This window comes from Nycticebus coucang, chromosome 22, assembly GCF_027406575.1.
Source record: "Nycticebus coucang isolate mNycCou1 chromosome 22, mNycCou1.pri, whole genome shotgun sequence".
In the NCBI taxonomy this organism is placed as follows: Eukaryota; Metazoa; Chordata; class Mammalia; order Primates; family Lorisidae; genus Nycticebus; species Nycticebus coucang.
Window position 1 is genome coordinate 46,586,752 of NC_069801.1, and position 12,767 is coordinate 46,599,518.

The following is a 12,767-nucleotide window of genomic DNA, read 5'->3' on the forward strand; positions in this document are numbered from 1 at the left end:
TTGTATGCAGCAAATATCTTGCCTGAGTTTTTGTATCCAGTCAGCCAACCTGTGCCTCTTTAGAGGACAATTTAAGCCATTCATGTTAATGGAGAAATCTGATAAGCCTGGTAGAATTTGTGGTATTGAGTTTTTTGAAAGTCCAGTGGACATTTTTAATCCTTTCACCACTGTGGAAATTGGAGTATGAACAAAAGTTTCTGAGTGATTTTACTTTTGTGGTAGAGGGTTGGGCTGGTCATTATGGAAGATAGGTCTGAGAATATCCTAGAGAGTTGATTTGGTTATGGTAAATTTCTTCAACATGTAAATGTCATTAAAGTATTTAATTTCTCCATCCTATATGAAACTCAGTTTAGCTGGATACAGGATCCTGGGTTAAAAGTTATTTTGTTTTAGGAGATTAAAAGTCGATGACCACTCTATTCTGGCTTAAAAGGTTTCAGCAGAGAGATCTGCAGTCATTCTCATATTCTTCCTTTTGTAGGTTATGGTTTTCTTACGTCTGGCTGCTTTCAGAATTTTCTCCTTCATATTAACTATAGCGAAGTTAATTATGATGTGCCTAGGAGATGTCTTATTTGGGTTGAGTATTGCTGAGGTTCTGAAACTGTCTGCTACCTGAATTTCAGAATCTCTTGGCATGTCTGGAAAGTTCTCTTTCATAATTTCATGAAGTAGAGCCTCTGTGCCTTGCAAAGCCACTTCGTTGCCTTCAGGGATTCCTATGAGGTGAATATTAGTCTTCTTGGAATTATCCCAGATCTCTCTGAAAGAATGATCCATTTTTGCTCTCCTTTTCTCTTCCTCTTTGAGAGTTTGGGAGCATTCAAAAGCTTTGTCTTCAATGTCAGAAATCCTTTCTTCTGCTTTCTCCATTCTGTTACTGAGGGATTCTACTGTATTTTTCAGATCTTTGATGGCTGCAAATTCTTGTCCCAATGTGTCAAAATCTTTGGTGATTTTGTCTTTAAATTCATTAAATTCTTGAGACAACTATTGAAATGCACCTGGAATTTCTAATTCCAATTTTTCCTCTGTTCTATTAATCTTACTTGCAATCCAAGTTCTGAATTCAATTTCTGCTATCTCAGCCGTCTGTTTATACATGGGATCTTCAGTTCTGTCTGCCATATCTTTCTTTGAGGGGGGGGTTGATCTATTCTGGTTATTCATGTTACTGGATTTTTTCCGCTGATTCCACCCCATGATTATTTTACACCATTTGACTACATGAGCAGATAAAGAGGAGATGGGTTCGGGGCTGCAGGAGTAGTGATTGATCAGCCCTTTGCCCAAAAGCTGGGACTGGTATCTGTACCTTTTCCCCTACAGCTTTGCAGTGCTACAGCCTGAGAAACTGGGGACCTGCTTGGTGTGGTGGGACTAAGTGCCTCTGTCTTGTTTTCAGCTGGTTTCTGTCCTACCCTAGTGAATCAGTTACTCTGGGTTGAAGTCTCAGCTGTGGATAAATACCAGCAATTAAGTCACCCTGCCACCCACAGGCAACAATTGGAAATGGAAAATCAAACCTTCCCATAACCATACACCCAGGGTACCACTTGGATAGTTCTCAGGTGACTGGCCCAGCTCAAGAGGTCCAAAACAGTTGTCTCAGTCAGCACCTGTCTTAGGTGGGAGAGTTCAAAAGGTCTGCTACAAAAGCTATGTTAACTAATGTGATGAAAATGTGTCAAACGATCTATGAACCAAGTGTATGGTGCTCCACAATCATACTAATGTACACAGCTATGGTTCAATAAAAAAAAAAAAAAAAGGTCTCCAGCAACTAGATCGCAGGGGTCTGCTGGTAGCTCAAATATAACTTGCTCCAGTGCTCCGTGAGGTCAGAAGGACCCACCCAGCATATAAATTAGTCTGGGAAGTTGATGCTTCCTTCCCCACCTTGCACCTCTGTCACACCCAGTCACTGATAACTCCACAGGGCTGTGTTGCAGTTCCTTCCAATGAGCAGAAGCTCCAGGGGGTTGTACCTGCCTGAGTCACTGGGAGATCTGTGTCTCCTCAGGCAGGCCACTGTTTTCTGCCACTATCAGCAGGGGGAGGTGAGGCCTGAAAACCTTGGGTGCTTAAAGGAGACTGGGGTGGTTCACTCAGTTCCACCCCCACCCCTGACTGATGTTGCTGACAGAACAGAACAAGTTCGTAGAATTAGTTTCTGTCCCTGCTATATTCCCCTGCAGATCAGATGCTGTTTGAGTTCACTGAAACTGGGACTTTGCCGAGGTCTGTGCCACTGCTCGGTCTTGGCTGCTTTTTGAGTTGGGGTGGGCCAATTATGCTCAGACTCAACTGTCAGTTCCAGCCTCTGCCTGCCTGCTTCTTTTGTCTCAGCTATGATCCCCTGAGGGCCAGGTGTGTCTTAGGCTCAGTAAAGCGGGGCTCTGGGTCAGCCCTGCCCTGGTAACCTGCCAGCTCTGCGCCTGTGTATTCTAGTCCCTGCACTCCACCCAGGCCAGTACCACCTCAGGCATAGGCTTTACTCACGGGGCCTGCGTTTTCATCCCAGATCTGTTCCACCAGTGGCTCCCACCAGAGTAGATGCCCAGCCTGCTCTGGTTGCCCAGAGAGACAAGGGGTGTAACTCTGGAATATTCCCAGGGGTGTGAGCCCTATTGTTCCCACCATGGCTGCTGCTCTGTGCCTTGGGGCACCACTGCTCCTGCATGATTCCCTCTCAGCTGACTGTCCTGTCTCTACTCCTGTGCCACAGAATCAGCACCAACCAGCAGTAATCCATGCCCTGTCCACACCTCTCAAGAAAATACCCAAGAATCTGGACTCCATGGAGGACAGGCCTCCATACCTCGGAGTGAGAGTGGAGGGGAGTGCTGGGAGTTCAGAATTGCAGATAGAGAATATATACAGTTTTCTACAGCTTTATGCCTGGCAGGAGAATGCCATGGCACCCTAGTAGGGGAAGTAGGTCCGGTTTTCAGAGGGTGTCTCCTGTGGGATAAAGTAGGAGGACATTTGGACTCTGTTCCTTTTTTGTATGGAGTATTGCAAGCCCTTCTCATGGGGGAGGGCACTCCCATCTTCTTGGTGATGGACTTTGTACCTTTTATTTGTATCCTTCAGATCACAGATCGCCTCAGCAGTGTTGATGTGTGTTCTTCAACCTTCTTTCTTGGCTCAGCTCCAAAACATCAGCTTACTTGCTAAACTTCTGTCCTTTAACTCTCCTTCTGGACAGTAGTCTCTATGGAAAGCTGGCTCCAGTCAGCCATCTTGACTCCGCCCCCTACATGATGATTTTGAAAGGACTTTTTTTGGCTTATCTCTGATGTCCAATATCACAAAAAGTATATATGAACTTTTTTTTTTAACTCATCAGCTTTCCTTCATGTTGTGTATTTACAGTATAGACTAAGATGACTCTTATTCTTCCACTCCTGATTTCGAACATTATATAAACTTAGTCAATAAAGCAGCAACAAGGTTGGAGAAGACTGATTCCAGTATTGAAAGAAGTTCTATTGTAGGAAGAATAATATCAAACACCATATGCATGCCACAGAGAAATCTTTCATAAATGGAAGCATCAGTGGATAGCAACCAAATGGGTTTTTTTTGTTTGTTTGTCTTAAGAAATTGCCCCTTGGTTCAGTGCCTGTATCTCAGTGGGTAGGGCACCAGCCAAAAACACCAAGGCAGGCAGGTTCGAACAAGGCCTGGACCTGCCGAATAACAATAACAACTGCAACAAAAAAAATAGCCGGGTGTTGTGGCAGGCCCCTATAGTCCTAGCTATTTGGGAGGATCATTTAAACCCAAGAGTTTGAGGTTTCTCTGAGGTGTGATGACACAGCACTCTACCAAGGGCAACATAGTGAGACTCTGTCTCAAAAGAAAAAACAAAAAGGAATAAAAAAAGAAATTGCCACAGCCACCTCAACTTTCAGCAGCCACCAGTGATATTAGCCAGCAGTTATCAAAACCAAGGCATGACCTACCACCAGCAAAACAATATGACTTTCTGAAGGCTCAGGTGATCAATAGCATTTTTTAGCCATAAAGTAATTCTTACTTCAGGTCTATATACTGGGTTTTTTTAGACATAATGCTATTGAATCCTTGGAAGACTACAGTACAGTGTAAACATAACTCCTATAGGCACTAAACCAAAATAAGTGTGTGACTTGCTTATTGCAATATTTGATTTCTTGTTGTGGTCTGGAACCAAACTCACAAACCTCTGAGGCAGGCCCATATTTGGATAGCTCATTTTAAAACTTGAGCTCATTTTAAAACTTGACAGAATTTGGTGGACTGGGAAATGTGAAGCAATTAAATATGACTTTTTTAATTTTTCCTTTTTCTTTTTTTTTAAATATGAAACATTACACAAATTTACGTGTCATCCTTGTGCAGGAGCCATGCTAATCTCTGTATTGTTCCAATCTTAGTATATCTGCTACTGAAGCAAGCATTACTTTTTCTTTATCAAAAAAACTTTTTACATATATTTTGTTGCTTAATGTGAAATTTAACAAATGTATGTATTATTTATATGTCATGAATTGATCAGTAATAAGGTACTATGCTTACATAATGATTAAAAATATGGTTTTCAGAGCCCAAAAATCCTCAGTTACAAATCAACTTCACCACTTGAGAATTATGCAATTTAGGACAAATTACAAACCTCACTTTCCTCACATACCAAGAAAGATATAATATTGCAGAAGTATTAATTGAGAAGTATTAAATAGGATAAAGTGTATAAATTACTTAAAACAGTATCTTACAAGCAGTAAGTATTAAATGATCATTTTTATTGATATTGAGGTTATTATTCTTAATGTTCTTGATGGGATTACTGTGTGATTTTTATTTAAACATAAAAACACAGTAGAACCTCCATAACTGACTCCCTGTCTACATTGACCACCTCCTTAAGTTGACCTAATTTTCATAGTCCAGACATGTACCACAGGTATGTATCAGCACAGTAGGCCTAGTTCCTTACGTTGACCACCTCCATATGTTGACTAGTTTATTACAGCTCCTTGGGTGGACAACTTACAGAGGTTTTACTATATCTTATTAATCTTAAAAATCTTATTTATAAAGACAATTTTGCTCATTATCTCTCCTCTCTCATTTACTTATTGAGCTACTTATCAGACTGATAGAACAAAATGATGGAGGACAAATATTAATAAAAAATCATCCCTGACTTCAAGAACAGGAAGAGAAACTAAATGGTATGAAATAAGGTTTATATGGAAGATCCTAAAAGATATCTGTAAATATAGAGGTAAGATTACCCTAACCTGCTTGACAGGCAATACCAGGTAGAGAAAGGGATCAGGGATACAGAGAAAACATCATCACCACCATAGGTAAAAAGCCTTGACAGAATTTGGTGGACTGGGAAATGTGAAGCAATTAAATATAACTTTTTAAATCAAACTATCTTTGAAGAAAAATAATTTTGGAGAAAGATCTTTTCTCATCCTTCTATTACCCACATTACTTTATTCAACAAATACGGTATTCATTTAATGCTTTATAAGCACTCAATTTGGTTTTATAGGAGAGTAGGAGATTAATCTGGCTCAGATTCTGTCCTAAGGCAGGTTATTTTCTGGTAGAGGAAAACAAAAGAAGTTAAGAAATCATGAAAAGTGTCATGCATCTCTAGAGAGATAAAATTAGGGTAGTGTGGCTGTTTTCCAAGGTGAAATAATACCTATATAAAGAGAAATAGAGAAAAAAGAGATCAGAGTTTCATAGAAGAGTTCACATTTGACCTGTAGGCATTATTTTTTATAAAAAAAGCAATTAATCATCCACAAGTTAGGATTCAGGCAATATGCTAGGCACTTCACATACTACCCAACCCTGGAAAAAAAAAAAAAACTTAGAGAGGCTTGTCTGAAGGCAATATATTTCATCCACATGAACCAATAATCCTCATTCTTTGAATCTATTAATCACCTTTCTCCTTCTCAGTAAGCCTGTATGTACCATCAGAACCTTTTCAAGAAAGGACTCCAATCAGCCATAGTCAGTCACTCAGAGCTGCACGCAAGAGAAAACCCCACTGATATGCATATTTCAAATAATCTAAAATAAATCCTTGAATTAAATCAGATCAGATGAAAGCTGTATATGTCAAACAAATCTTTTAAGTGGCAACTAAATTGCTTTCACTGAAATGCCAGTTAACACAACTTCAGCCTACGTTGAGAGATGTTACAAGATACACCACAATGAAATGTATTGCTTTAAATTCCAGAAGGATATTGTTAAAAATGCTGTTCATTATGTTTTCAGTGTCCACTTTAGGAAGCTGAACAGGAAGAATTTCTATCAGGTTTCAGTACCTGGTTTACTTTTTATCTTATGATACTAGCTGCAGAAAATTCATACTTAAATTTATTGTCTACCTTATAGAAAATTTATAGGACCTCATATCAAGCATTTTATGTAATCATCTAGATGAATTTTCTTTTACTGTTTCCCCTGTGATGGTTAAATTTATGTTGCCAACTTTACTGGGCCAAAAGGTGCCCAAATTAAACATTATTTCTGGGTGTGTCTGCAAAAATGTTTCTGAATGAGATTAGCATTTGAGTCAGTGGATTTAGTCTAAAGTAAATTGCACTACCCCCTTGTAGATGGGCATGACCCAGACAAAAAGAAAGAAAGGAGGAATTCACCCCTTTTTGCTTGCTGCCTGCCTGCTGGAGGCGGAATATCAGTCTCCAACTGCTCTTGACCTAGGATTTACATTGTTGATTTACACGTACCAGGTTCTCAGGTTTTGGATTAGAATTGAAATTGCATCACTGCCTTTCCTGGGCCTCTAGCTTGCAGATAACAGATCATGGGACTTCTCAGCCTGAATAATCACATTAGCCAATTCATCCAAATAAATCTCTTCATCTATATAATACATATGATATGTGTGTGCATGTGCATGTATATATTCTTTGGTTCTACTTCCCTAGAGAACCCTGACTAATACATACTTTGGCATTGACAAAGAATTTTTTAAAATGAGTTTTCTGAATTGGTTCTGGGGTTTCTGGGACTGGCTCTCTAATGCAATTAGATTTAAAGATGCTAATGACACTATTTCCAGTAGCAAAAGATCACTGTTACTCCATGGCATTAACTATTTATAGAGATATGCAAAATACCTGCACTGGATACTCCTAATTTACCACTTACAAGAGGCAAGAAGTTATATGACTCTGTTTAAAAATCTTTCAAACATTTTTAGAAAATTAACAAATATATAATGACATTGGTTAGTTGCTCCTAATATCACTGGTCAATGTAGTCAAAAAAAGAGATGAGCTCAGGGATTAGAATTCCCAGTGTACGTACCCCATGTATAACCTAAGAGCTTCTACATGTGCCCTGAGGGACACCCTTATCTCCTATACCCCCAGAACTTCATCTTGTCACTGCCTAAATTATAATGCAGGTTGAACTCCCAGCCTGGAAGGGTAAGGGCATTAATTGGGAAAAATGAGATACCATAAATTGAGATACAGATATCAGGAAAGACTCTGATGGAAGCTGAGGATGTTGAAACACTCAATTCTGATGAATCTCCTTTGCCTTAATATATCCCCTTTCTAACATTTCCCCCATTTACCTGTTTTTTTAAATATTCTTATTATTTCATGTATAATTTGGTAAAGTAGCTTAAATATTTAAACAAGGAAATATATATGTGTATAATTAAAATAAAGACAGGTATCATTTCTCATTAAAAAGTAAGCAAACTGGCTCATTTATAAAGCTAAGGTTTGACCTGAAGCCTAACTTCAAAGCCTCACTCCATTTGATCACTCTACTGTGCTGCAAGGCTCAGGCATTACTAGTACAGAGTACAGATCCAATTGTTATAACCAATTGTTGATATATTGTTAGTAAAATATTCATTGTTCATTTGGTGATTATATGGTATGATTGAACAATTTCAATGGAGTTTTTTTGGTAAGGGATAGGAAAAAACTGATTTAAGATGTTCTGGGAAAAGAATCTGGATTATTCAGGCTGTTATTTCAAGACAACACTTAATCTTTAAAATAAGGATAATCTCTTCTCTTGCTGAGTGAGAATTATTGTAAAAGGCCTTTAGGTCTTTAACTGAGGTAATAAAAAATGAACGATATTTTCTAGGCATCAAGTATATTACTGACAAGAATGTGCACAAGATTTTTTAAAAATGGAAGAAATTGTTCCTAATTATGTGGAAAATATTTAGGTCTGGATGGAAGCACAATACTACAATAATATGTTATAGGCTGAATTGTATCCCCTGAAATTTCATATGTTGTAGTTCTAAACCTAATATCTCAGAATGTGACTTTAGAGATAAGGCCTTTATAGAGCTATCTCTAAAGTCACATTCTCAAAGAGTTAAAAGTAGACCTTCCATTTGATCCTGCAATTCCATTACTAGGTATCTACCCAGAAGAACAAAAATCATTTTACCACCAACACATTTGCACCAGAATGTTTATTGCAGTTCAATTCATAATTGCCAAGTCATGGAGCAACCCATATGCCCATCAACTCAAACTGTGGTACATGTATACTGTGGAATACCGTTCAGCCATTAAAAAAGATGGAGACTTTACATCTTTTACATTTACTTGGATGAAATTGAAACACATTCTTCTTAATAAAGTATCTCAAGAATGGAAAAATAAATATCCAATGTACTCAATACTAATATGAAACCAATATATAAACAATTATATGCACATATGGAAAATAAAACACAAATACAGTCTAGAACGGGGCAAGAGAAGGAGGGAGGAGGAAGAGGGGGGAGGATGGCAATTGGCATAAGGAGGGTGGGCATGTGGTGGGATCTCACCTATTGTGCCCCTGGGTGAGGGGCTCTTTTACAACTGGAACTTTACCCTGGAAATGAGAACAATGTAATCTAGAAATCTATACCCTCATAATAATTTGAAATCAATCAATAAATAAATAATTTTTTAAAAAGTAGAAATTTGGAGACAGACAGACAGGTAGAATACCATGTGAAGATATTTGGGTGATATTCTACAAACCAAGAGACACCAAAGATTGTGAACAAACTGCTAGATTCTACGGAAGCAGCATGAAACAGATTTTTCTTCCTCGATCCTTAGAAGGAACCAGCTCTGCAAACATCTGAATCTCAGGCATCTAACCTCCAGAACTATGAGACAATACATTACAGTTGCTTAAGCCATTCAGTTGTAGCATCTGGGGACAAACTAAGTACTATGGAACTATGAGAAAATAAATTTAGGTTGTTTAAGCAGCTTAGTTTTTACTTTGTTACATCAACTCTATCAAACTAATATAACATGAAATAATCAAAGAGCAAAACCCTGCATAAACAAATTTTCAATTGTTTGGTATAAACAACCAATGATTTTAGAGTTCAGAGAAGTGTTATATAACTGACATTGATATGTCCGTTTACATACACACACATATACAAATACACTTTCATGCACATTATTCAAAACCAAAGAAAATTAACAATTATATATAAAAGTTTATTTGCCTTTCTTATTAATATTCTCAACGTATTCTGAGTACCTACTATGCTCATTCAGGGTAGGACACTCAGGGCATAAAGAGCTTAACAAGATCTAACCCCTATTATATGAGAATACACAAGTTCTGAGCTCCCCTTTCAGAATACCCACAGCATTTGTCAATTATGAAGAAATTTTACTTTCTGTCTTTTGTTTCTATTTTATTGAATCTGTTCTCTAATATGTTTTGTAAGGAAGCTTCCTCTCCCCAAAGATTAAGGTCTGTAAGCATAGCATACAGAAGCAGGTAAATATTATATTAGATGTCTGATAAAGCATAATCTATAAATAGTCAAACCATTCCAGTTTTATGGCCAAAAAAATAATTCCTGGGAAAGCAGTTTGTAAAATATAATGTATTACATAAATGTCCATTATTATTATTATCATTTATGCTTTTAATCATTTATAGCAAGCAAAATTGTATACATACAAGTTAATTCTCTAACATTCCATTACGGTAAAATATTAAATGAGTTGAATCACACTGAATAGTCAGATGGAAATCAATTCTTATTAGTACCAGAGAAGCTCAATAGCAAAGAACTTGAATGCACTTACCACTTTCAAAGCAAGCATCAAAGATGAGATGTCCTTTCTTGGGTGGTCCACAGTATCCAGCTGGAAGCACTAGATATTTGCTCACATTCCCTCCAATGGCATCATCATTTCCCATGTCACTGCCTGTTATATCAAAAAAGGCTTATGTTAAACTGAAAGTGTATTTGGTAATATCCCTAGGCCTTATTCCAGCAAAAAGAAATGAATTAGATGTTGTAGTGAAGCATAAAGAGAATGTATTTTGAAATCAAAATGATATGGGCTCAAATCTCACCTCTACTACACACTAATTTTCTGGTCTCAAAGCAATCAACCTAACACCTTTAAGCCTCAGTTCCTCCCATCTATAAAAAGGAAATAGTAAACTCATCTTCCAAAGTTGTGATATAAAAATTAGATATAAAAATATGTAGTATTATTACTGAAATACAAAAAATGTTCATTAATTTGTATCACTATTTAATAAGTGGTAATGTATCTGACTGTCACAAATATAGTCAATTGTCTAAATTTGAATAAAGCAGTAGTTCTATAAATTACATTATGACTTCCAAATGTTCCCACCACCAGAAACAATTTGAGAACCACTGAATTAACATAGAAGTTCTATATCCTAACAGGAACTTTAATATTTAAAAGTTTATGAAGTTTCACTTTCACCTAGAATATAGAAAAAAGGAAAAAATATCACTTCTCCATTAACAAGAAGAAATATCCAACTCAGTACCTATAGCACAGTGGTTATAGCACCAACCACATACACCAAGGGTGGCGGGTTCAAATCTGGCCCAGGCCTGCCAAACAACAATGACAACTGCAAAAAAAAAAAAAAAAAAGTAGCCAGGAGTTGTACAGGCACCTATAGTTCCAGGAGGAGGCAAAAGAATCGCTTATGCCCAAGAGTTTGAGGTTGCTGTGAGCTGTGATGCCACTGAACTCTGCCAAGGGCAATATAGTGAAACTCTGTCTCAAAAAAAAGAAAGAAAGAAAAAGAAATATCCCAGTAAAAAACAAAATGAAGGTTGTAAGGCAACCAAATAATCCAATATCAAAGGAAAGTAGTTAGGCCCCATTGAAAAGAGATAAGAAGCAAACACTGACCTCTATGGCAGAGCACAAAAACAAAAACTGCTAGGTCCCATACCTACCATATTTAATTATTACAGCTCAAATATAGGAAATATGATAGTGTAAAACTACTAGGAGTAATAGATACACAGAAAATTCACACACACTTGAAAAATCTTCTGTATAAGGCCTCTACCATGGGTTCAGGAGAATTATCAGGGGCAGGGCAGTAGACAAGAAAATGCATTTGTTTGTGATGCATGCCTACACAAACAGTTTGGCTTCTACTAGAAAGACATGAAGTCCCATCAATATCTTTATCCCTGTGGGGAAAAAAAGACATTCTACCACTAAAGGAGAAATAACAAATCTTATCACTTCAGTTAACAAGAGAAAAGAAGAGAAACAATAGAAGAAAATCTACATCTGACAGAGGAGCAGGAAACACTTTTGAGCCCAGGTTTACAGATCAACATTATTAGATGGTTCTTATATCCAAGAGATCAAAAGAAAACTAAATAACACAAGGTCTAACAAAGACTCAAGGTGGAATTTGGCTGCCACAGGAAAAATAGGTGGTATCATTGACAAAACTCCACACCAAAACCAGTGTATACAAAGCCTGCCTAAGACTGATGCTAGACCACTGCAAAAGAAAATAGTTCTGTTCCCTCAGTACTATGCTAGCAAGTACTTAAAAAGCAACAGCAAAATAATGTTAGAGTATAGACAGAAGTATGGGGGAAAACCCCATATGTAAACATGGGAGGTCAAAAGTTTAGAGTGAAGCGTAACATTGAAGAAAAATTCTCAATCACCTCACCAGCCCCTTAAGTCAAGAATAAAGTAAAACTAGAAGAATGTGAAGCTAGTGGAAAACTTAAGATAAACATAGTGGGCCAAGAACTTAAGCCTGACTACATCTAGACAAGGCTGACACAACCCCCCATGTAAATGACCTAGGAAAGAGGTGTATCATTCCAGTGACAAATAGTATGTATATTGTTCACTGCTGTTCTAAACTAGATACCCAGCATTTATTGTAGGACATACAAAAAAAAAAAAAAAAAGAAAAGAAAAGAAAAAAATCGTATCATCTACAGACAAAACAATGGACAGAACCAGATTCAGAAATTACCAGATCATTGAATTAAGATAAATAGTTTAAAGTCTCTAGCAAAAAAGGACAAAATTTATGAATATATTGGAGATTTCGAGAATAATCAGGGTAGAGACAAGGAGGCTGACTGAAGCCACCTTTCCACGGAGGCTCCCATCCAGAAGGAGAGTTAAAGGACAGAAATTTAGCAAGTAACCTGGTGGATTAGAGCTACACCAAGAGAGAAGATTGAAGAATGCATGTCAACCCCACTGAGGCGAGCTGCGACCCCAAGGATACAAACAAAAGGTACAAAATCCATCACCAAGTGGACGGGAGTCCCCACCCCCATGAAAACGGCTCAGAGTGCCCCACAAACAAACGAGCAGAGTTCCAAGGTCCTCCCACTACACTCCACAGGAGAGACCCTCTGAAAACTGGACTTACCT

At 37.7% G+C, this 12,767-nt stretch overlaps 1 protein-coding gene and 1 pseudogene across 1 annotated transcript in view; both read right to left on the minus strand.

The window, feature by feature from the left end:
• The window catches only part of AGBL4 (AGBL carboxypeptidase 4), a 1,493,965-nt gene that overhangs the window by 1,339,835 nt on the left and 141,363 nt on the right, over window positions 1-12,767 (minus strand). Inside the window, exon 2 of the mRNA XM_053576008.1 lies at window positions 10,152-10,274. Coding sequence (XP_053431983.1) covers window positions 10,152-10,274 — 123 coding nt within the window. The remainder of the gene's footprint in view (window positions 1-10,151; window positions 10,275-12,767) is intronic.
• Window positions 4,351-4,450, minus strand: LOC128575648 (uncharacterized; annotated as a pseudogene).